Consider the following 25839-nt stretch of genomic DNA (forward strand, 5'->3'; position numbering starts at 1 on the left):
ACTTCTGTTTGAAGGCATTTATTAGGTAAACAGAGAGAAAAATGCTATTTGAAAAAGCAGGGCACTCTAAGGGTCTCTGTGTGTTATCCAAGTGTTTGTTATTCAAATCCCCTAGCCAGTCTATTTTTCAGATGAAGGCGGGTTTTTGCTTTGTTCTTCTGCACTCCTATTTCCCAAGTGTATAGAAAATCTGAGAATTTTCCTAGCACACAGTGAGAACCCCTTCTCATACATGCCATCAGCAGCCATAATTCAGATCCAGGGACATATTTTCCTGCCATGCTGTATAAATCAGTCAGGAATGAAAGGTGATGAGAGTAGGAAAGCCAGCACTGCAGAAAAAAATTACTTTCAACATCTGAGAGATCTTAAATTATTTGTTAATCACTCTCTGGTGTTTTAAACTACTTACAGCACATTTACAATAACATTAAATACGTTCTGTAATCTAAACCAGTAGAATTTATCATCACTTGCATGACATATGCTCCATTATTGCATATTTTCTACCTGCTTGGTTTACACAAGTAGCCCTCTTGACCTCTTGTGACTACGCCTCTGCGAGACATGAAAGGCTCACTCTCCACATTTATAAAGGTGCATTTATAATTTCTTAATCCCAGAGATTTGATTATGGCTCTTTTTTTCTTCTGAAATGATGCTCCTCAGGCAGAGAAAAACTAAGAGGAGAGTATATGATCGTTTGGCATCGAATTATGGGTAGAATAATTTCTCACATTTGCAGACTGCATGGCGGTCTGTGGCTTGCTGCTGCTATGACATTTCACAATATTAGGATAGATCTCTGGGTATTCCCCAAACACACAGACTGCAGGCAGACAGTGCTATACAAAACTTCTGGTGACTTGATTTTGGTGCCACACTTCCACCTCACAAAGAAAAGCCTGTGGCTTTTCTAAATTACACCAGGCTGTAATAAAATCACAAAGATGAAATGAAGCAGTGCAGCACAGAAATGATTGTATCTCACCTTAAGCTCCAGCCAAGGACACAAAAAAGTATTGGAGAATGTGGAATATCCTTGGTGTAGGCTAAAGGATTATGTATTTCTGTTGGCTGGCCTTTAGAGCAAAGTGCTTTTTTGATGAACACTAACGGGAAGTGTATGCCTCTGAAGGTGAATGCACAAGGCTGCCATTGGTGCAACTTTGCTTTTGCCATAAATTCAGTGGCAGTCAAGCAATAACATTCTTTGCATGAACAGAAATCAGAGGTAATTGGTGCATATGTTATGGCATAATAGTGCCCCAAGTCTTCACCTGGCACATCGTAAGAAAAGAGATTTAATAATAAAAAATTCAATAGGCTTTAAAGAAAAAGCTTGTTAGAAAATTAATGTATGGCCAGGATTTAAAGAAGCAATGTATATATGATATGCAGTTTTGAAATGCACACCGAACCCATAAGACTGAATGCACTTCACATTGTTCAAAAAGAAAAAGAAATCTTCTTAGTTTAGGGCTTTTCAAAGGATTTAGGTTGTTTTCTGACAAAGCATTCATTTTGCCTTTTACAAGCAAAGAAAAAAATGCATGACAGCCCATTCTACTACATGAAACTGTTTTCAGTCACAGCTATCTCCTAGTCCTTTGCAATCTCCTTCAAAGTAAGTGGATACCAAAGAATAACTGGAAATGACATTAATAAGATGCATGAGCTTTGAATTTAAAGATTTTCCATTGTTTTTATTGAAGAAGTTTGGAGGCCAAGATGAAATATCACACACTGTGCAATCTTACAGTATGTCTCTTTCACAAGTTAGCATTCAGAACTGGAAGGATGTTTTTAATCTTGTTATTCTAGATGTCCTCAGTCTTTGGGTACTGGATTTAAAAAGGGTTTGGGTTGGGTTTTTTTTAGGAATTAAGTACCACAAAACCCCCACAATATGAAACTTCAAAAAATGAAGCACACAATGTAACTTAATCTTCAAAAACAGTTATAAACCCCTGGCTTTGATTTCCAGCAGCCAAAGTCTATTGTATAGGACAGGTAATGCCTCTTCCCCATGACTAAAATGTTCTTAAAAAATAAATAGTGTAATTAGCATTTCTCCACTATTTATGTATATTAAAGGCAATTTTTATAGTTCTCTGATAAAATGAAGTGTGTTTCTTGTAGATATATTAAAGGCCTGATTATTATTGCTGCATTGAGAAAAGCTTCACAAAATGACCAACAAAAAAAAAGAGAGGCACAGTAAATTACTGAAGCATTAGAAAACAGTAAGTTAGAAACTGTAGAAGCAACATGTAGAGGTTTTTGTATTTCTGTACAGTGAAGATATATCCAAAGCTGTCAGGACAATATTAAATGGAGCATAGTTAAACTGAGTGGCTCTGATAAGGGGCTCTGCTTTGCTATCAAAGTTCTAGATCAGTGGGATTGAATTTCCTGCATATTGCACATTTCCAGACTTTCATTCTCTCTCTTTCCTTTCAGTGACACTACAAGGACAGCCTTAGATATGCTTATAATTTGTGGTTTTATAATGCAGAAGACATCTACATTTTCAGTGAAGAGATGATACCACAAGAGTCAGGAGGAAAAAGTTTTCTAACACATTTATTCTGCATATGTCCCCCTTAAGTTTTTAAAAATGACCTTGCAGATGTTCTAAGGAGAGACATCCGCATTAAAGTGAAAAAACAATTGCCTGAAGTAGAAACCATGTGTGGGATACTTTAACCTTAAGCACTCTAAGCTAAGCTAAGAGACTTTCCAGTTCCCATTATGAAATTTGACATTTCCCATTTTAAAAATTTATTTTACCCTTGAAACACATCCCAAAGAATTTCTGTGTAAGTTTCAGATGAAATAGTTGCCTGTGCTGTACTTCAGTAACTCAGTTTTATCAGAACATCAAAAGTAATAGCTTCAACTTCATGTTCAGTAATATTTTTGGCACAAGTTTTCATAGTATTTTGTGAAAACTGTGTGTTTATTGTCAATAATCATCATCATAATATGGTGAAGGAAGCTATCAGGAATGTGAAAAGAATGCTCATTGAGTTAAAGCATCTGTGTTCTCCTAGTGCTTGGACTTCCAAATATCACAGGACAAGCCCTTGCTGGGCAAGAAACTGCTCACTACATTCTAAGGTTAATTATTTGAAGCTTTACACAGAAGGGCATCCATTCAGTCTGACTTTAGGCCACAATCCCAGACTCTCGATGCAGAAAAGCTAGCCACTCACCTAACCTTTAAAGAACCAGAATCTAGCAGTTAACAGAAATAAACTGATTTTTTTCTGAACTGCAACATTCCTACTCTCTGGGTAAATTAAACTACCAGGTATAGTTAGTAACTTATTGAAGCATAAAACTAACTACAGGACATTAATGGGGATATTTTTGTGGTACAAAGAGAGACATGGGTCAAATGTATGGTTTTGCTTTTGAAAGACTCTCTCTTAAGTGACAAATATTCCCAAATGTGGTCAAATACTTTGCCTTTTCCACATCAGCAGTGCACATTTTAGACTTAATGACTTCTATAATGTTCAACACTGGCATGCAATTTTCAGGGAAATGGGGAAAAAAAGGAGAAGAAAAGAAAATGGTCCTATTATTTCACTCTACTACAGTATGATTATAGCATCGTTCTGCATATATCTCCACTGGAATTGAATTGCCAGCAGAAGCAGTAGGATCTTCATGACTAGCTGTATAATCTGGCCCACAGTCAAGCTACCAACTTTTGTATTAATTCACAATTCTCCAGCTACACACAATCTTTCTGTCATATATAAACAGTTATTATCCTTTTCATCTGTACTGGCAATAAGGAGCACAACCAGAAGTTTAAAAGAACGTAAGAATGTTTTCATGTACTAAGCACTTACCAGGGTCTGATTCTGCATTTCCATATCAGCTTTTGTGTTGCTGTTTTTCTTGTGGTTTCCTGGAGAGCTGATAGAGTTGCCGTGAAGAGAGGAGCCCTGGGAGCTGCCCTTTGACACACTCCTGTAGGAAACATTATTTGATCCACTTTCTGTCTGCCGAGCTGCTTTCTTATCAACTCTGCAGGTAGAGAGTGATTCCTCTGATAAATTACATTGCCCTTCTTCAATCACTCTACTTTTCCATTCCTTTAATGTTTAAAGTAACCTCTCTGTATCTTTCTGTCTCTAGACCTTTGAGTGATAAATGTTTCTAACTAGCCTTGATCAAATCTGTCACTTGCAATGTCAGGCAGTATATCAATTTAGTCTTTCACATATAATGATTTATATTATATTTGGGACTGCTGTGGGGCAAACATGAAAACACAGGACAGCAACTGTCAAGTTGTTCTGTGACCAAAGGTTGTGGGAGCTAGAAATATAATTAATTCTCGTTTCTCTCCAGATTAGCCAAGATCATGCTTAATTCAAGACAGTTAAGGCAAAAAGCAAAGTAATTTATCTACAAATTTCAAAATATCAAAATCACAGATGATGAAACTGGAGCAAGGTAGATTTAGGTATCACAGTATCACTAAGGTTGGAAGAGACCTCAAAGATCATCGAGTCCAACCTGTCACCACAGACCTCATGACTAGACCATGGCACGAAGTGCCACGTCCAATCCCCTCTTGAACACCTCCAGGGATGGTGACTCCACCACCTCCCTGGGCAGCACATTCCAATGACGAACGACTCGCTCAGTGAAGAACTTTCTCCTCACCTTGAGCCTAAGCCTCCCCTGGTGCAGCTTGAGACCGTGTCCCCTTGTTCTGGTTCTGGTTGCCTGGGAGAAGAGATCAACCCCTTCCTGGCTACAACCACCTTTCAGGTAGTTGTAGAGGGCAGTGAGGTCACCCCTGAGCCTCCTCTTCTCCAGGCTAAACAATCCCAGCTCCCTCAGCCTCTCCTCACAGGGCTTGTGCTCAAGGCCTCTCACCAGCCTTGTTGCCCTTCTCTGGACACGTTCAAGTGTCTCAATGTCCTTCTTAAACTGAGGGGCCCGGAACTGGACACAGTACTCAAGGTGTGGCCTAACCAATGCAGAGTACATGGACACAATGACTTCCCTGCTCCTGGTGGCCACACCATTCCTAATGCAAGCCAGGATGCCATTGGCCTTCTTGGCCACCTGGGCACACTGCTGGCTCATGTTTAGGCAGCTGTCAATCAGGTTGGACATAAGGAAGAAGTTCTTTACAATGAGAGTGGTAAATACTGGAACAGGTTGCCCAGGAAAGTGGCTGAGGCCCCATCCCTGAAGACAGTCTATACCAGGCCTGATTTGGCCCTGGGCAGCCTGGTCTAGTTGAAGGTATCTCTAGTTACTGCAGGGAGGTTGGACAAGATGACCTTTGAGGGTCCCTTCCAACCCAATGCAATCTGTGAATCTGTAATTCTGACTAGTTACCAAATGTACGTATGCTGGTTACAATACATGAAGATGGAATACATTAAAACATGTACCTAATTATCCTCTATCTTTGCACACCATCTGCCTAGATTCTTGATTTCTGGAATCATTTGCATTTCTATCAACTTGGATGTAACGTCTCATTCCTTAATTTCAAAGGCTGGTTTCAAAGGTTTTGTTAACAAAGTAACAAGAACAAAATTATCATCTCATTATTAATGTGTTTTCCTGTAGAGATGAGACTCCTGATTATGACTGTGCCTTCTTACTCTAAAAGGAATGTACACTGAACCCAGCATGTGAGCATCTGCAAAGCTATGGTATACAACACACCCCAAACTGTGTTCCAGAGTTTTACCTGTTTAGAAGCTCCTTCATAAAACTGTCCTTGGGCGAGTATGTGGCTGTGGTGGAGCCTCTGATTTTCTCACCAGCCATGTCTTGTGAAGGTTTCAGAATCTTGCTTTCCATGACACCAGCTAAAATGTCACCATTGTCTGCTTTCCTGTTAATTTCGTTTTCTGTTTCACAGTGTTGTTCAGTCTTCTTTTTTTCTTTTCTTCTCTCTAATTTTGCCTGCTTAATTCCAAATCCTGAAACTTTTACATCCTTTTTTTCTACCTTGGTTTTAGGAATGTCAGTTTTCCTGCTATTCAGTGCTGGGAGCTTACTCTTCCGAAAGCCAAACCAGCTAGCTATAGAGGGCCCAGTCTTTTGCTTAGTCTCTGCAGTGGGAGATTTGGTTTGTCCCTGACCCTTTTGCACATTTTCTTGGATGCATAGCATGACTTTCTCCTCTATTGTAGGTTGTAGAGCTGGTGAATTCAAAACATCAGCAACCTTCTCAGAGGCTTCTGATAATTTTAAAGACATTTGCTGTCTTTCTGACTTTGTTGCTTCCAGTTTATGAGGACATTTTATTCCTTCTGAGATTTGAAATGATGACATTTGATTGGAAGATACTGTAGCTGATGCTTCTAACTCCAGTTCTGCTGGCAGGACACTTTTTTTACTTAGAGCTTCATGTTTAAAACTTTCGGTGCTTTTCTCACTCTGGACAGACAGACTGCATGCATGCTTCTGAGAAAATGGCTTATTTCCTTCACACTTTGAAGTGTTGTGAAACAAGTCTACTTTGGAAGATGATCTGAAGGGCAGCTTGCTTGGGCTTCCATGCTGGCTATTGCAGCTACTCATATTTCCAAGCGAACTTTGTCTAGAATAAGAATTTTCTGTGGTTTTAGGAGTAAATGGAAGAGTCTCTGGTGTCACTGCTGATCCAGGAATGGCCTTGATTTGAAGACCTTCCATGGCTGAGTTCTGTCTTGTCAGAGAGTTTCCTCTATCAGAAGTGTTGGTAATAATCTGAGTCCGTACCTTCCCGAGGCCTTCAGTCACAGCGGCGGATGGCTTTTCTCCTGTGTGAACACTAAAACTCTGACTACGAGCTTTTGCTCCATTCATGCCCAGAGCTGGTTTCAAGTGTGACTTGTTGCTAGAAGAAACAGATCTCTTAACTAATTTGTTTTCTAATCCATCTACTCTGTCAGCCACCAAGTTGCAGCTTTCATGTGAATGAGGTGATGCTGCATCCATACTAAGTCCCACAGTAAACTTATTTTTTACTTCAGTATCAGATGTAGTCTCTTTTAATTCAGCATCTGTGGTGCCTCTAGTGGTTACACTTACAGATTCATTTTGCTTGTGCTTGCTTGAACTCACATTACTTTTGGAAGCTGCATTTATACTGTCTTTTTCCTGCTTCCCTGGTACAGTAGAGCTCTTTCGGAGAAGTTGGGGAGATTTGACAAACAATTTCAGTCCTACAGGGAGATGGGTTTTCATTCCTTTCTCATCAGAGTTACGGGCAGCACACGCAGCGTCACTACCACAAGCCTGTGTTGACATCAGGGAACTATTTACCTGAGAGAGTAAAGGCTCACCTGTGCTTGCTGCATGACATGGAGGAGCTGTGGAGAGCGCATTTGGCATCTTTTGTGCCTGATCCACTCCACTGTCACTGGAAATATCTTTTCCCCTAGAATATGTGTTTTGTGAAGAAGATGTTTCCATTGATGGACAACCTACAGAAAAGGACCTGGCTATTTGAAAATCAGTGTTGGAAAATTCACGATTCCTGTGGAGACCCAGCTGATTAGGGCTTTTTGGGCAGACTTGCTTTGTGGAAACTTTGGAAAGTCCTTGGTGTGCACTATGGGGTTGCTGAGATACGCATTTATTTTGCATAATTGCTTCTGCATTTTCCTGAAGGTAAGATAATTCAATTTTGGCCCCAGAAGATACAGTTTTTGCTTGCATTTCCTGACGAGATTGATTATGAAAGCCAGAGTTCACACTTCCTTTTAATGGTGATGATTTCAGTAGATTTTTTGCTATTTCACTGGGACCAGCTCCTCCTAATTTGACTGCTACAGGTGGTGAAGGAGCATAATTAGGCCGAATCAACAGGGATGTTGACCTGCCTGGAGGAAGGGGTGGGGATGGTGATTGGGTATTTACAGTTGCTAAATCACAGTTAAAGTCTCTTGTTGGAGGCTCTCCATAGTCACTGGACTCTACAAGGCGCTGAGGCAACAGTGGTGATGCTGAACTCTTTGGATACTTTGACCCATCACCTCTGCCTGGACGTTTCAAGCCAGGAAGGAGGTGGGCAGGGGGCTTTGGAACCTGGAAGCTGACTTTTGAGTCAAAATTATGAGGTGGACTTTGTGCTTTTTTGAATCTTGAAAGCTTTACAGGTGGCAGAGCAGGTGATTTTTCAAGGGCTGCAGGGCCCACTGATTGAGTTGCAGGTGTCTCCTCATTCTCTGTTATTGCAGTTTTTTGTGGAGAAGATTTACCTCTGCTGGGTATTTTAGTCATGTTTGGCTTTTGAATGATTCCCACATGCACAGTGGAGCTTGAATTGGTCTTATACGATACATCATACACTGGCTTCACTAGTTTTTGTTGTGGAGTATTTTGCAGGGTTGCCCTTCCACAGCGTGAAGATTCACTGCAGGTCGTGGGAACAACTGTATTTTTATTTCCTGTATTATCTTCAGAAGTTTGTTTCTCAGTTTCATTTTCAGGTCTTTCTAACACAGTGTAGTTTCTAGCACTGGTTCCTGTCTGCAAATCAGTTATTCCCTGAGGTAGAAGTTCAGTGTATTCTGAACTGGACCTAGTTTGCAGTTGGTTGATTGAAATTTCATTTCTTGTTACGGTGACAACTCCAGTTTGATGTGAGCTGAATTCAATAGGCTCACCATCCTCAGCATCAAATATTACGGTAATGCACTCCTCAGAAGAGGTCTTCTTAATAACCTTTTGTTGTTTAATGAAAGTACCTGTCTTTGGCCTAATGTCTGAGTGAGCAGATAGCCGTTTTTCCTCCTGAGAATTCTCTGCGACTTTGAGCACATCAGTGGCCTTTGTGTACTTCTCAGTAAAAGGAGATGCTAATAAATCTGATGGACTTTTCTCATCACTGCTTTCTATATGCAGTTCATCCAAGACTTCATTGTCATCAGTATCTGAAAGCTGAAAATTAAGATCCTTCCAGCCTGTATTAACATGGCTTTGATTTAATTGTATCTCAGGCAGCTTTGCTCTGGTGCACGATTTTACTTCTGCCTGAAATCCACTGACAAAACTAGTCAATTTTTCAGGTCTTTCCTTTGAATTAAAATACAAACTTCTTTCTGGCAAATGTTTCCTATCAGGATCCCAGTCAAAGAGACTGTCAGAAATGCTGTGAGTTAATTTGTTAGAGTAGGTTCTGCAGTCTTTGCTTGGTACTTCCTGCAGCAAGAGTAAGGATGAAGAGTCATCGTCTGCATCATCATGTGAATCTGAATCATAAGAGAAAGTTTTGTTATGTTCAATGCACATACTTCCTATTTCCATTGGCTTGCAAAGAGTCTGTTCATTATGGCTGCCACATTTAACTCCTGGGGAATATATTCCCTCATTAGAGTTCATGCAATCTTTGTAACCCCATTTTGATATTACTGAAGGAGATTCAAGTAATATCTTTTGCTTCTGTAATTTTTTCAGCCCTTCTAAGATATGGTTTTCCTTGATACGAGTTGGAGGTAGATCATCTGCAGGACTTGAGAGGTTGCTTGGGAGCGAAGAACCAATGCTTATTCTTTTATCCCAGCACACAGATGACTGTTGAAACAAAATAAAACTCACATATTACTCACAAGTGCTGTTAATAAAAAGTGCTACCATTTTAGGAGTTGCATAGGGCATTTCATTTGATCCATTGCTATTAACAGCAATGTTCTTTTTTAATAAAGGATTTCACAGTGGTGTGAAGGCTGCGCTGCATTTAAAACCTGTAGGAAGAACAATATTAATGGAAGGATTAAGATAAAGAAGAAGAACAATTTGGATTGTGAAAGGCAGAGTAAATGTCAGAATAAATGAGGAAACTGAGCAAATTGGGGTGATAAAGGAATTGTTAAAAAAAATTAAAAGCAGGGAGAGTAAGAGGGAGGGAGACATTGAGGAGAAAACCTTTACTGCATTTACTGATAACTGTTTTAAACACAAAAGAAAAAAGAAAGTAAAAAAAAATATTTCTGAAACAGGCAGCTTTTCAGTTATTCTTATTTCAGATGAGTTTAAGCTACAAACAAAGAAAATGAATATGATTTACCCTTTTGCTGCATGTCTTTCCATCATTCCAAGTGTAGGAGGAACCACTGGAATATTCACTGCAAGCACTTGAGAGGGAGAGCTCACTGCTACTGCAGCTGCTCCGGGGATACAGGCGGCTTGGACCTGTCATATTTAATTGACTCTGGCATTTCAAAGCAGGTATACTGGATTTCACATTCTGCTGGCATTCCTAAAATGTTAGAAGAAATAGAAATATCTTATGAGAAAGATCATTTACTCTTCCCCTGATTAAGAAAGACAAAGAAAATGCAAGTAAGCTACTTAAACCTCCCTGTTATGTCATTAGTGTCTGGTGCATTTAATATAGAGAACCAAATAAAAACCGCTAACGGTTTTATTCGTTGGGGGAAAATCCACAATTCTCCATCTTTGCTTCTTTATTCTTCAAGCAGCATTCTGCTCTTCTTTTGCTAAAGATTATTCTGAGTCTATTTGAATTATGCTTTGTATATAAGCAGCGTGCACCGGTAAGATACAGAAAACAAAGTTATAAGAATACAAGTACATCTTGACAAGTGCATTATAGCCCCACAATGTAACAGATGAGGCTGTACTCCCTGGACAAGGTAAATTAATTTAGTATCCCAACCAGAATGTCCACTGAGAATGGAATCTCTCCATTACAGTCTAATTTTGGTTTCCTATCTAGTTCAAAGCTTTGTCTAAGAAACTCTCTGACGTAGGACAATCCATCTTTGTGTCGCTCGCAGACAGCTGAAGCCTCTTGCTTATGCAATTTATTGACACTTTATGGTTGCCTTTAGTACTTGTGTAGTTATCGCCCCTCTCCAAATGCAATTTCAGCTGACTGTGACTAAGTGCCAGCTTTGAGTAAGAGAGTAATGAAGAGCAGATAGCACTTTAGGTTAAATATTAAACCTCTGCAGGACTATCTAGGATGCCTTTAATTTGTTTTCAAACTAATACTCTTGTGCCTAACAGTGTTAGAGTTTCTTTAATGTTAAGTGCCTGCACCATTCTGTTATGCTATTTTCCACTTTCCTTACAGAATCAGATATCTTTTTAATTACCAGGAACACCAGACAGAGTGACATGACTCTGTTGCATAAAACTTTGTTTGGGATTTCATTAAGACAAGCTCAAATAATATACCCCAAGTTAATTTTGCTGAGATGGAAATTTAACCTTTATATTCAGGAAGACATAAGAAATCCAGCTATTGAACCCACAAAACAATTATCAAAACTGTCTTGGTCGTAGATGCAGTTTCTTCATGCAAATCTCTGGAACAGTGCTCAGTTTGTAGGCACTTTTTTTGTTGTTGGCCTGCTAATTTCTCCCATTTATTCCCCTCTGTCCTCCCATTTATTACTACTAGGGTTGAACCTTTTTTCAGTTAAATGGGAGAGAGCAGAATTTTTACTGCTGAGGAGTTCATCAGTATAGCTGTTCATTGCTCAACTGACATAATAATGTTCTGGTTTTGACAAACCTAACTACAGGGCAAATCATTATTCTCTGTCACAGGCAAAACCTATGAATGGGAAAATCATTTAGAGGTAGCAAGAGCACATTTCACCTCTGGGAGTTATTGGTACATGCTCTCCTAGGAAGTCAAATGGATGCAGGAGGAATAGCCTTTAAATGCACTGGCTCTGGGAAGAATACATCTTTCAACACCAGAGGCAGGCTGATGCCTGTGTTTTTGGCTCTGAAGCAGACTTTCTCACTTTGTTGAGACAAATTACTCTTTATTTCTAACATCGTGGTTCCCATGGGAGACCCTCTCTCATCAGCTTCCTCAGCTATGACACCGTCATTCCCCTGTAAGGTTGACTGTGTAAAGGCTAATGGCAGCATCTGCTTGTTCTGGCTATTTCGCTGCCTTTCAGCTGCGGCATTGGGAAAACATGTCATGTCAAATTTCTGCCCTTTACACTAGGCTGTGTCATAGTTATCATGGTGTTTAAGGGAAGGATGCCTGCAAAATCTTTTCCTATAAGGATCCCTGTAGGAGAAAAGAGGAGATCACAGCACACTAATGAGTACTGCCTTCCCTTCCTGTCATCTTCAGCTAATCTGAGAGCCTTTCCAACCCCTCACTTTGTTTCCTTTGCACCTAAAGAGCAGAGAAAGGCATTTGGTCCTAGAGTTGCAGCAATGGGGAAAATGGAGACATCTAAGCAAAGCAAAAGAACAGCATGTTACACTAGTAATTTTTCTTGTTTGAGAGGTGAGGAAATGTGCAAAACCAGATTCTGAAGCAGGCTATCTATCCAATTCATGGACTGCATTCAGATAACTAAAGAGAGAGCAAACTTTTCTCCTGCAATTTTCCTTTATTCTCTAAATTTTCCAAGGAACTACTCTAAACAGTATGTTTATGATGCACTAAGTATATTTAACTTGTGTCTGAGTCTAATAACTAACACAGGGAAATGTTAATTTTTCTGTAATAATGACTCTTAAGTAATTACTTTTAATTAAAATTAGAGTAAAAAAGGCCTGAATTCAGTATTGTAATTTAAATACATATTTCTCCCTAGAAATAACAGAAAATTGAAAGAATCAGCCTATTAAAGACACAAATTCCTGTATCAGAAAAACCTAACCTAAAGGCTTAATTACATATCATGCAAAGGGTTGTAAGCAGTTTGGTGACTATTTGAAACAAGGCCATTTCATTAAAGTATGTATTACAAAGGAGATTACATTTTTGTTGACACTATGACACTTCAAGATCAAAGGCATGCACAGGTTCAATGTTCTGCTCTTGTCCTCTTTGTTTTCCTCTATCTTTACGTGCCTTTTGTCTTTTAAGCTGCTTTTCTCTTTGACAATGAAACATGAAAGCCACACTGGCTAACGTTTTGCCAAATAAGCACAAAGCTAACCCCATCTGAAAAAAAAATGCAGAGCCCATGAATTTTTAAAAGTTCATACATAATATATCATAAAAGTAGGATGAATAATACGTTGCATTGGCTTTAATAAAAAGCTCCTTGACCATTTCTCAGAGATTCTGAGATGTAATCAATACCCAAAAAGGTATATTGGGGACATTGCTAAGATTTAGGCCTTTTTTGCACAGAGTGACACTATCTGCTTACTATATCAACTGAGGACACAATATTGAATTTCAGAGAACAGAAGGAAGAAGAAGTGTTATTATCTGCCTCAACAGTGTTTCAATTCAGAAATCAGCTTTATGGCTCATCCCTGACTTTAAAGGCAAAAAGGAAGGTTCCGAAGAGGGGTACAAGTACAGCACAAAAAACTCACATGAATCTGAGCATCAGCAGTTCGAGATTGCATCAGGCTTCTGTTTCGTTCTACTTCTGAAAGCAAATCCCCAGATGAGAGGTCTAAGATGCGTGAATGGAGTTTCTGAGGGGGCAGAAAGGAATAAGCAAAGCATAAGCATTTGTCAAATATGTAGCAGATCAGCATTTTTAAAATTCCAAACTCTGCTGTTAAATTTCAAGGGAAATGAAGACCCTGAGGTAAAAGAGGATTTGCTCTAATTTGAAATGCTTCTCTTTGTGCTTACTTTGTCCAAGACTTCCTGTCTGCAGAACAGATCATTCTTCATCCAAAGCCAACTCTACTACTTTTTTTTTTCTAGTCACTGTTTTCCAACTTATCATTACTTCATATCCAACAGTGACAAATAAACACGAGTTCCACCATTATCCACAGAGTCTGACAGGTTTCAGGAAAAAAGCATAAAAATGCACTACAAAATTAACATTTATAAATCAATCAACATGTTAATGTTGTTTTATTTACGAGCTGCTACACCTTGAGTGAATGATTGTAAAAGTGACCCTATTTTAAAGCAGCATTGATCTGCTGAAGGCCTCCTTTGCACGCATTTTCACTCAAAGTCATTAATGTCATCTGTTAGGAACAATTAATGTGAATAGAAAATAATTGCATCAGGGAACTAGGGACTCTGAGGATTTTGTGCATTAATATTCACATGCTGTTCGATTATATACACAGTGGGTTTTTTAGCTTTGCTTGGAAGGATGGCTAAGCTTGTGCCTTTTCCTCCATGTTTACCTGTATTCTAATTACTAAGGCTTTCAGTTTGCATTAAGCCTGATTTGTTTTAATTAGAGTTTCAATAAAATCCATGATTTATGTGAATGCCTTGGCGGATGGCTTCAGAAGAAGAAATACCTGCACTCTTGTCAGTCACCGGACCAACATAACATGTAACAGGCAGTATGGATCTGACTTACAATCCATTGAAATCAATGAAGAAGGATTTTAAAAAACCCAACAAACAAACATAAGGACTTTGAATCATTTTCCCATTAATTCTCCATGCTTGGAGAGAGAGACCACATCTATGCCCCTTTCAGCACTAGGGAGCTCAGCTTGGAGAAACAAATAGTACAGATCCTGCTGGGATGCTTCCCAAGGAGACCCGGGGAAGGATGCAAACCGTGAAGATTTATCAAGGCTGCATGAGTGGCAAACCACCATGTCCATCTAGAAAGCCTGGTCAAAGAGGGGAAAAAGAATTTGTAGCCACAAAACCCCATCCACACTGGCAAGACAGCTCGCGGGGCCCTGAAATGTCAGTCACACAGTATCTTATATCCAGTTATTCCTCAGCCCACTCTCTTGGTACCCACTGCAGAAATGAATCTGTTAGATAACAAAGCAGGAAGCCATTCCTACAGCCTTTGTTATCTGCATGCTGTGCTTTAGGTATCTATTCCAGATAACCTTGCTTTTTAAAAACAAAACAAAGCAACAAATAGTAATTATCAATTTGGGAGTAATTTTGTAAGAGTTGCACATTCACCCAGGTTTCTTCGGGAGGTTATTATCTGTTGCAGACAGATTATGGAAAATATTTTCAGTTTTCAATATGGAAAATATTTGAGATGATCAATATTCTGTACAAACATGCCCAGTATATTGTTGAATAGATTTAAAATGCTACAAGCACTCTGTATCCCTGATACTTCTAATTATTAACTACATCCAGGCTACATGTTTTTTAACATCAGTGATGCCTATTGCCTAGTTATTCATCATGCATCTTTCAAAGTATTACTACTAGAGTTACTGTCAGGTGTTTGTTCGAGACTTAAATTCAAGCTGAACTGCCTTCCAAGACTCACAGCTTTACTGATTTAGTACATGTGTTATTCCTCACAATAATTCCAATGGCACTATTGAACCACCTGAGAACTGCACTGTTTTCAGAATCAGGAGTCACCCATGTTAGGAACAAGTGGTGTATTTGTTCTTTGCAGAGGAATTAACTACTTTCTCCAGTTAAACCAGCCACCTGATTTTTCCTTCCACAGATAATGTAGGGGAAATTACTATAGCCAGATCTGTGCATTAGAGGTCACGACTGAGGACACTCAAGATGGATGATCATTTACAGTTGTACATTTATTTTCTCAGAAAAAAAAATAGTCTAGAAATAGTGCTGTAGTAGTTTTACAGCTGCAAAACTGCCTTCCCATTCTTCCAGCAAGGCATTTTAGATATTTCATTACCTAAATGGCAAAATATATGCATCACAATATGGGAAACTAACTATTCTCAATTAATGTCACCCCACGGAATTTAGCCTGCTGCTATTGTCCACATCAGACAGAAGAGCAGAAATCAGCCAAATTGGAACAGGCAGTAAACAGAAACAATTTTTGGCCAGTGATAAGAAGCCCAGCAGAGCATGCTGTAAATGGCTCAGAGTTACAGGGGTCCCTCCACACTGACTCAATGTCCAGGAGATCTGGGCTGCATATGGGTCATGCTGTGTTTGAATCATCTTGGCCAGGATTAAACACTTTGACTCTATAAAACTCATATAACAAAGGTGAATCAGCAGACTAAAATGATTAACTGTTGTAGTTTGAGCTGGGTGCCCCCCTGGTGCATTCACTTCCTGTGTCCAGAAGTCCAGCCCAGAGGGATGGACACAGGAAATTGTGTATTCCCTACCATAATTCTTTGCACCACTATAAGATCCAGTGCGGAGTCTGGCACTTCCTCTTTCCTTCCCTCTCCGAGACTTGGTAACTGGGGGAGAGATCTCCCGGCCATGGGCCTGATTAGGCCCAAGGCCACAGGGGGATGGGCAGTCTCAGGCCTGGCCAGCTGAGACTAGCCCAGCAGAGGGAGGGGGAAGAAGGAGCCCTGGGGGTTTTGCATGCACCCTCAGGTGGGGATGGGATCTTTCTTTGTCACTGCGCTTTGGGTTTTCTGTAACATTCACTGCTTTCTATTTAAACTTTCATCACTTTTGCAATCCGTTTGCCTGAGTCGTTATTTCTGCCTGTGGTGGGGAGGGGACCTGCCCCAACCCATTACAATTTTTGGCGCACCAACGTGGGGCCAACTGCAGCTCGGATTGCAAAAGATGGAGAGTTTAAATTTAGTTCTGGGCGTCGGTCTGGGTTTGGAAAGTTGGGGCTCAGGTTTTGTGTTACCGGGGCGACTGTGTGAACTCCTGTGGGCTGCAGAAGGATAGCTGGTGCGTAGCTGATGGCATGGAAGCCCCTCCTGTTGCTTGGGAACAGCGAGGGGTGGTTCTTTCTGTGACTTTCTGCCCAGGGTAGCTTAAGAGTGCTCTAGTAGCCTAAGAAGGCGAGACCTGCCTTCTCCTCGTTCTCTGCGGAGCGGCAGGGAGCGGAGGAGGGGCAGCGGCAAGCAGAGCGTGGTCGGCCCGCGGCCGCTGCGGGGAGCGGACACCCGCGGCGAGCGGGCAAGCGACTGCTGGAGGTGACTTGGACTCTGCATCGCGGCGACAGAGACGGCGGGGGCCGAACCGGGCCGCGTTCAAGCGGCGGCGGCGGCACCGCCCGAGCCGGGCTGCGTTCAGGCGGCGGCGGCAGCTGTAAATCTTTCCCTGGTGTTTTCGGACGTGTTCCGAAAATGGCGCCGAGCACCTGGCTCCGCCTCCATGCTTCTTCAGCGGGCTGTGGCGCAGCTCCTCCCTCTTCCGGGGGTGGAGGTTGTGCAGCCGGATGCTGTCCTGCCTCGGTACGCGAGCGCCCAGCCGGGGGGTGCGGAGTGCCTCTGACATGCATCCGTGTAGCTTTGGGCCGCGTGAAAGCGGTTGGCTGCGGCACCCTGGATGGATTGAAAAAGGCAGTCGTGGAGCCGGATTGTTCCGACTGGCCTGCCCCAGGGGTGGAGAATTTGCCGCTGAATAGGAGAGTAAAGGCTTGGCTGAGAAGTTGTGAGGTATTTCCAGGTGACCAGGATGTCCCAAGGAGCCCACAAGGAATTCACACTGCAGGAGAAGGACTGCGTCGCTGGGAGGTTCCATCACATGAGGAAGAACAACTGGAATGGACTGATGCTTGAGCCTGAATGAGAGACTGTTTGAGTGGACGCCCAGATGAAGATATGGACTCTGCCGGACATGTCATCAGAAGTTTTCTGATCTGATGATGTGTTTGGGTGCAAGGATTATGGTATGAAATACAGGGGTGGCATGTTGTAGTTTGAGCTGGGTGCCCCCCTGGTGCATTCACTTCCTGTGTCCAGGAGTCCAGCCCAGGGGGATGGACACAGGAAATTGTGTATTCCCTACCATAATTCTTTGCACCACTGTAAGATCCAGTGCGGAGTCTGGCACTTCCTCTTTCCTTCCCTCTCCGAGACTTGGTAACTGGGGGAGAGATCTCCCGGCCATGGGCCTGATTAGGCCCAAGGCCACAGGGGGATGGGCAGTCTCAGGCCTGGCCAGCTGAGACTAGCCCAGCAGAGGGAGGGGGAAGAAGGAGCCCTGGGGGTTTTGCATGCACCCTCAGGTGGGGATGGGATCTTTCTTTGTCACTGCGCTTTGGGTTTTCTGTAACATTCACTGCTTTCTATTTAAACTTTCATCACTTTTGCAATCCGTTTGCCTGAGTCGTTATTTCTGCCTGTGGTGGGGAGGGGACCTGCCCCAACCCATTACATTAACAAAGGGGGAAAGTGTGTTCTCAAGATGTATAATGTGATTATATTTCTGTATCAAACAAAAGATCATCACGTTGGGAATATTCCTCCCCACACATATGCAAATAAACAGACACACAGCCAGCATAATGACTAGCATTAAACAGCATAACAAAGTTTGAGATCATTAATTAAATATAGTTGCACGGCACTGAAGCAAGTCATCCAATTACAAAAGAAAAATGATAAGAAATTTGATGTTTTTCTTATTCCTTCTCCATTTTCTAATTAAAAAAGTGGGAAAAACTAGTATTTGTTAAAAAACCCCAAACAACCTCATTAATAATCCACTTAAAACCAAGTAAGCAGACGGTCCTATCTGTATATCTTGATTGCGATTTCTTCACAGATACACAAAATGTACTGTGTCCTTTATGGTTATTTTCAGATGACAGTCACATAACCAGATCAGGGACTTACTGCTGCCTTGAAAACTGTACAATATTAAAACCACTGTTGATGTTATCATGATGCGATGCAACAAAAGGTAGACCACAACACACAATGACTTCCACAGAAAAGATCTCAAGCAGTTTAAATGAATATTTGAACATGAAACTGAGGAGTTACAACTATAAATCCAAGCCAACCACCCCATTTCCTGGTGCTCTATATAATGAGAAGGGGAAACTGGGCAATATTTGTACATGGTGGGGAACGTCTGGGCCCCTCTGAATGCAGGAAGCCATCAAGAGCACTGGACTGGAGAACGGAAAACCCGAATAGAATAGAATAGAATAGAATAGAATAGACCAGGTTGGAAGAGACCTTCAAGATCATCGCGTCCAACCCATCAACCAATCCAACCCACCTAAACAACTAACCCATGACACCAAGCACCCCATCAAATATCCTCCTGAAAACCTCCAATGATGGCGACTCCACCACCTCCCTAGGCAGCCCATTCCAATGGGCAATCACTCTCTCTGTGTAGAACTTCTTCCTAACATCCAACCTAAACCTCCCCTGGTGCAGCCTGAGACTGTGTCCTCTAACGTGGAAGTGAATGCAGCATGGGCTGGGCCAAATTGTTTGGAAACTACCCCTTACTGAGTTCTGCAGGGGCAGGTGCAGACTGAAAACAATGTTGATAGCGTCTTAGCTAGACTGGAGCCATGCCTCTACAGAAAGTGGGTGCTCAAAGGCACGGAGGCTAGGGCAGAGCAGAAAGGGCCTCTCTGTGGCTGCTTGTGGCCAGCAGCAGCAAAGCTCCTCTTTCATCTGTGAGACTGATACAGAAAAGGTCGTGCTCTTTGTGGCTCAATGTCAAGATTAACTGTGTAACCCACATAAAAAATAAAAACAGAGTAATTGATAATTTAGGTGGAAGCCTATTATATCAAGTGCAATTGGAAATACAATTATCTGGCAGGTAGATAACCAATCCATCAAAAAGGAGGCCAGTTCCCTCTCCCCCAGCAGCATCCTTATTAAGGCTTTCTAGGAAGATAAAAGAAGGCCGGCATGAGGCAATATTAGAGAGACTCCCTTAACTATTGTGTCCATTGACTGTATCTGTGAAGAATATCTATCAGTTCCCATCTCCCTTTTAAAACATCTAATGGCCTGCAGCATTGCCAGAACAATTGTCAATGAATTATGCCAAAGTGTACACAGCTCTCCAATACTGGATGAGTTAATTGCTATTAAATCAATTGGCTTTGCTTTTCTCACACGAGCCAAAGTTTATCACTCACATGAAAGAAATTCTCCCTCTCTCTAGATTCTAAGGCCTCGTTTTCAACCTGGTGCTTCACGCTAGAGCTATAAATGTTTGTTTGGTGTGTGTGGCTTCATCCCATCTTTGCCATTATCTAGGATATCACAGACCCAAACAGGCTTACTCTGGACTACTCTCCTATATAACCTGACTGTTGTAACTAGACTGGCAGGGAATAAATCTTCTGAAGCCTTCACACCACTCATTTTTAATAACTCTCTTCAAGAAGAAGATTATCCTCAAGTCAGCAATACCACAGCTCCAACTTTTCCTCTGTTGAACTAAATGAGTTACATCTTAGTAACAACCAAAAACATGGAAGAAAGAAGAAAAACAGAAAAGGCAACAGAAGAGTGCTAATGTGATGATCTTTTCATAAGCGTAATAGAGGCTGATGAAAGACAAGAGCTCTTTCTAGGTGACTTTTTTCACAATCAGCTGACCTGTCTCACTTTCCCTGTTCCCTTGTTCATCTCTGTCATAGCCATCAGAAGCAGAGCACAGCTATGAATTAATCACATCAAGTATCAGCTTTAATTTCAAAGGACTTACAGAAACAGTACTCTATACTACATTTCCACTATACCACAGAAGACAGCATACCAAAGAAAGGGAAAAAAAAATCTATTACATATGAAATTTATGTAGTTTTAGTTTATGTAGAAATATAACCTTTCATGAAACTAAATTTTCATTTTAGTCCTTGGAATCATTGCAGAGGGAGTGTTCAGCTGGAGATGGGAGAACATCTCTCACCCAGTCCATCAAAAGTTGGCTAGATTAAGAACACACACTACACAAAGTATGATGTGTGAACTTCTCATACACTAAACACTCTGAAATAAAAGTAAACATTAAGTATAGTTAATGAAAAAAAACAAAACCCCAACACTTCTGAGAATTGAAACAGATTTTGCCTTTAGACAAATCTGAGCTTGTAATACATATACTGTTGACATATAGTAATTCTTCTTTCTAAAGAGAGCAGAACAAGTGGTTGTCATCAGAAAACAGCTAAATATTAGAAAGTGAAAGCTGCAAAAAGATGCTTCCATTTTATTTAATTCTCATAATCACTAACATAGGAAATGTACTTGCAACCGTACACTCTGTTTTATTGGATATAATTGATGCCATGAAAATAAAATTATAATAATACTTTCAGCCCTTGGAAGTTCTATATTTAATAGAAAATTCAGAATTATGTCCTACTTTCATACTACTCACTTCCTGTGAACAGAACTTCATGGCCATTACTGTTTAACTTTGTAGCGAAAGAAAATTATTCTTCCCATTTTCACAGTTTATAACAGCAACAGCAATTATCATAGTGAGCACTTTCCACTAGTTAACCAGCTTGCTTAGGAACTTGCCTTCATCTTTCCAGCTGCTTATTGCATGTGAAGAAAGGCAGCTTCCCAGCAGAGTTCCTTGATCACGGTATGCGCCATCCCAGATTCCTTTTTAAACCTATAGCCTTCAGGATAATTTCAAGGACATTTCACTGTGGAAATAGCTGTGCATTTTTCCTTCTAATTCTCCAATAATTTGCTTTGCAGTCATCAATTATTTTAACAGCATGAGGTCACTTGTGTCTGTGGCTACTTCTTATAAATATTTTATATTCACATGTAGTCCAGCATTATGGTGGTTCAGCTAGGGAATACAGCATGTCTTTCAGAACCATTCCTGCACTTTCAGCAGCGCCTTTACCGGAAATAAAGTCCCCTATGCACAATCCTATTTCTGTATCTCTGTCCAGAACTAAACAGTCAACAACATGATTTTTTTTTTAATTATTTTTTGGGGGGTGCCAGTTCTGGGAATAAAACATGACCTTATCTTAGACTAAGCTACAAAGGAACATCCACATAGGTGTACCTCTCTCTAGATTTTCACAAGTGTATTAAAAAGAGACAAAGCTTTAAAGCATGAGGAAGTAAGAAAACAACTGTTATTCCTAGGGGGAAAAAAATCCCAAAGTACAGCATTTTCAATGGAAGAAACACTAGGTTCAGATACTAACTTTTCCTGCTCCCAGCATTAAGGCAGTGTTCTGAGTCCATGTTCATGTTCACTGACAGCAATGTGATAGCTCAACAATTCTTCCGAGTTTCTATTTTTCTGTTTGTAAAATCTGTTACATGTTTATATGTTTGACTCTAAGATTAGACTATTTTGCATCAAATATTTAGACTCACATTTTCCCTTGTACAATAGTAACCATGACCAATCAATCTGTACTTGCGCATTTCCTTAAGCAACAACATTTTACATCAAGCAGTCAGGAAAAAGAAAATGACAAAGTATCAGCAAAGCATAGTAGCAAACACAGGTTCACCATGGCTCTCTTCTGGCTCTCCTCCTTTTCTGCAGAACACACAATAGATTAAGTGAATAAAGCTGTGCAATATGGGTAACAGAAGTGAGTCACAGGAGACATCTAGGAGAACATGTGATATGCAGTCAACTTGTCAAGTTACTCATTTCTCCTACTGTGTTCAAGGGGAGATTGGATGTGTCACTTGGTGCCACGGTCTAGTCGTGAGGTCTGTTGGGACAGGTTGGACTTGATGATCCTTGGGGTCTCTTCCAACCTTAGTTATACTGTGATACTGTGATACTGTTGGGTCATTTTTAACCATATACAAGGTTATGGCTAAAATCAGAGTGAGAAACTAACAATCTCTGACCATTTAAAATTATTCTTCTTTACCCAAAATAATTATACACTCATCACTTCTTAGACCTCTAGAAGCTAGTAATAAACCTCTGTGCAAGCAAAACCATGCACCTGCTGACTGTAAAGCTAATGCATCATATCAGGCTATTCTTTCTGTTTCTTTGTTACTGTAGGCACAACTTCCAGCAGACCAAGCTGTTACTGAAGATTCTTACTATTTGCAAAAACATACAATGAAACATCAGACACCTCAGTATGGAATGGGAAAAACAACTCAGAAGTCTTATACTGCATAGTATTTGGTGCAAAGATGAATGTTGTCTTCCTATTCAATAGTCTACTCTTAAGGTCTGCTTGAAAGGTTAACTAAAAGGGATTTGCCCCTCTATGCTCTATGTTGCTGCCAGGTATCTCAACAGCTGTATCACAGAAGATTTACCCCTGTAACTCCTTTTTTTTTTGGTGGGAGTTAATATAAGCAAGTGAACCCCAGGATAACTCTCACAGTGCTATGAGGAAGTCAATGGAGACTGTTATTTATTGGTCTTACCTATAGCTGTGAAAAATACAGGAAACAATCACAAACATGCAGTATCGCTCAGTGGTACCAGGAAGAAAAGTTGTACAAAAGATAAATATTAAAGGATTAACAGTAAAATACATTTCAGTGAGCTAAACTACACCTTACTACAAAAAATAGGAAGTTTCAAGCTAATACAGAAATTTCAAGTCAAGTGGATTTGAGCTTTCTATTAATCTTAAAAAAACAAAAAACAAAACCCTGCCATGAAAGTTCTAATTTGATATTTTTCATTTGGTTTTGTTGGGTTTTGCCTCCTACTTGGCTGACTTTCTAAAATACCTAGAAGCCTGATGACACAGATGCTGGATTTTGAATTCAAACCCAGTATTAATTGTGGTTTGTCAGTTTTGCTGGCAAATCTTCCAGGTGAGTTTACCGAGATTTAACTGACAACATCCAAGACAAAATAGAAGGGTACGATATTACAAACATTTGCAGAGAAGATTAGGGTGCTAAAACGACATCAGAAACCCCTGCATAGGGGGGAAAAAAAGAAAAAGGTTAAAAAAAAAAAGCTAAGAAAGGTTTCATTTGTGCTTGCTTCAGATTTTCCAGGCTTGGTACTCTACATTATTACCAAACCATCCAGAAAAGGCAAAAAAAAAGAGAATTAGACTCCAAAATAACTCAGAAAGATGGAAACTTATATCCTAGGGCACAAATTGGGAGATATTAAGCAGATGGTTGATGCACAAACATAAATAACATAATCTTTCTATATTCTTTGGAGAGCTGACAACATTAATGTAAGCCTGCAATTACTGTTCCAAATCCCTTAGTTTTATTAATTTTTATAAAATGCTTTAAATAAAAGTTACATTTGAAAGACACAAAGTAATCCTCTCTGATCCTAGCTTTCATTTTATAACTCTATCAGTGTTTTCAAGCTCTGAGACTCCAAAGTATTAGTTCTCATTTTAATAAGACTATGGTAGGAGTCTGTAAATATTGCAGCAATAATAAACTGAGCTGATTTAATGTCCTAGGAAAATGTATGTATAAAGTTCCCTGTGGTTTGTAATTACTGTAAAGTCAACAGTTTACATCAATGACCCGGTAATCAGCTCGTCAGAATGTAAATAATTAATGAAATAAATGTTTTTAATGAGCTGGCTCATGGAAAACTCCTTGGAGTATGGTAAAAGAGCAGTTTTGTGAGAGTAACATTGTAGAAGAGTCGAGCTCCTTCCTAGGCACGTATTTGCATTTTGTTTCTTAGTAATTTGGTACAATCCAGTAAATGCTTTTTGTAAATACATCTCTACTAATCTAGTACTAATTAATATGTTAATTCAACTTCACATAGGTGTTATGAATAATGGGAACATCAAAGAGTGAAAGGCAGAATCCTGCACAGCCTGACACCTTCTCTTACTACATTGCTCACAAACAGACCCTTTTTTTCTTAACATTTCAGCATGGTCACAACCAGCCTAGGAAACACCTTTTTACTGAACTCCTGTGAGAAAGAACAACTGTACCATTAATCTTTTATGGCACGCTCTACACAGGCTATTGGATGCATTAGCAGCAAAAAGATGAGCTTGTTTTTATTGTTTCAGTGTATGTAAGAAATGCTTCAACACGAAAACAGATGAAAAGTACTGGTGTTTCAGTCACACAATAGGCACTGCATTATCGGTCATTATCTGTTTAAATGCTACCCACTAATTTTCAACACCCCACTAAATTGCTAGTATTACAATAGTCAGGGATATTCCTGGTAGCACAACATAATTTTGGTCTTTGTCTTTAGGATTCCTACAGTTTAAAATTAATTTTCACATTCACTTTCTGACTATGCCCCAAAATCATCTAAAGGAATTAGGGAGACCTCAGTACGATCTTGTTATTGACATTTACCTTGATCGATGTTGGCTCTTACAGAATTGGAATCTACAGATCAATTCCCTTATTAGATTCGTTCTCAGCGCTGCCATGATCATTTTATCACAGAAGCTGCTGCCATCAAATGCTGCTTTATCACTTTATAATGGGATAAGCTGAAGCTTTCCTCTAGCATATAGTTGGAAATGAACACTGTGAGCCCTAAATATTTTTTTCACAGATTTTCCAAAACTATCCTTATTAACTGTCTATGTCTATTTTAAAGGCTATTCTAAACTCAGTTTACCCAATCAGTAATAATTCTTGCCTACAAGACAATTCCAGTTCTCAGCATGTGAAAAACAAGGCTGGAGACTGCCCTGGATCTCTTAATCACTTTCTTCCAGCTGAGTCTGAGTCAGATGATAGAAAAAAATAAGGCTAAGAATGAAAATATAACAGAAAAACCAAAATGGTCTCAGGAACAGTTAGGTACTTTAAGCGAACAGAACACACAAACAGACATGCAAACAGTCAAAAAGCACCCCAAACAAATATGCTTGTTGCAAGTGTTTTATCAGGTTTTGAACATGAGCAAGGCCATGGCATTTTTTGTAAGAGTGGTGTTACAGCTCCTGTTGAGAGAGGAGTTCATCACATTAATTTAAATCCCCGATAAAATAAATTAGCTTTTTTTATTGCCAGGTTGAACTGTGGGTCTATGATTGTTATGTATTGCTACAATCTAAGCCTTAATGGCATTTTAGCCCTGTGGTGGTCAAACAGATACCATTTCAAACCTTCTAAAGGCTATTAAAACATGTGCAGATGTCTGGAAAATTAATACTATTATCTAACTCTAACCTTTTGCCTGTAGGAGGAAAACAGAGAGAAGGCTCAGGGAAGATGCTTTAGATCAATATATGGTAACCAAGGAGGGTAAGCACTGTCTCACATACAAGTTCATTGGCTGTGAACAGGTGATTCAAGTGAGCAGATTCATCCTCATTT

At 40.1% G+C, this 25839-nt stretch overlaps 1 protein-coding gene across 10 annotated transcripts in view; it reads right to left on the reverse strand.

Annotated features, from left to right (window-relative positions):
- The window catches only part of NCKAP5 (NCK associated protein 5), a 257106-nt gene that overhangs the window by 54151 nt on the left and 177116 nt on the right, over positions 1-25839 (reverse strand). For 9 of the 10 annotated variants that reach the window (XM_054176887.1, XM_054176884.1, XM_054176910.1 and 6 more), the window contains 4 exons: positions 13315-13419; positions 10049-10240; positions 5738-9555; positions 3867-4044 (listed from right to left, as the gene is read on the reverse strand). In XM_054176887.1, coding sequence (XP_054032862.1) covers positions 3867-4044; positions 5738-9555; positions 10049-10240; positions 13315-13419 — 4293 coding nt within the window. The remainder of the gene's footprint in view (positions 1-3866; positions 4045-5737; positions 9556-10048; positions 10241-13314; positions 13420-25839) is intronic. The other variant, XM_054176890.1, reaches the window with a different exon arrangement.

The sequence above is a fragment of the Dryobates pubescens genome, chromosome 2 (genome assembly GCF_014839835.1).
Source record: "Dryobates pubescens isolate bDryPub1 chromosome 2, bDryPub1.pri, whole genome shotgun sequence".
In the NCBI taxonomy this organism is placed as follows: domain Eukaryota; kingdom Metazoa; phylum Chordata; class Aves; order Piciformes; family Picidae; genus Dryobates; species Dryobates pubescens.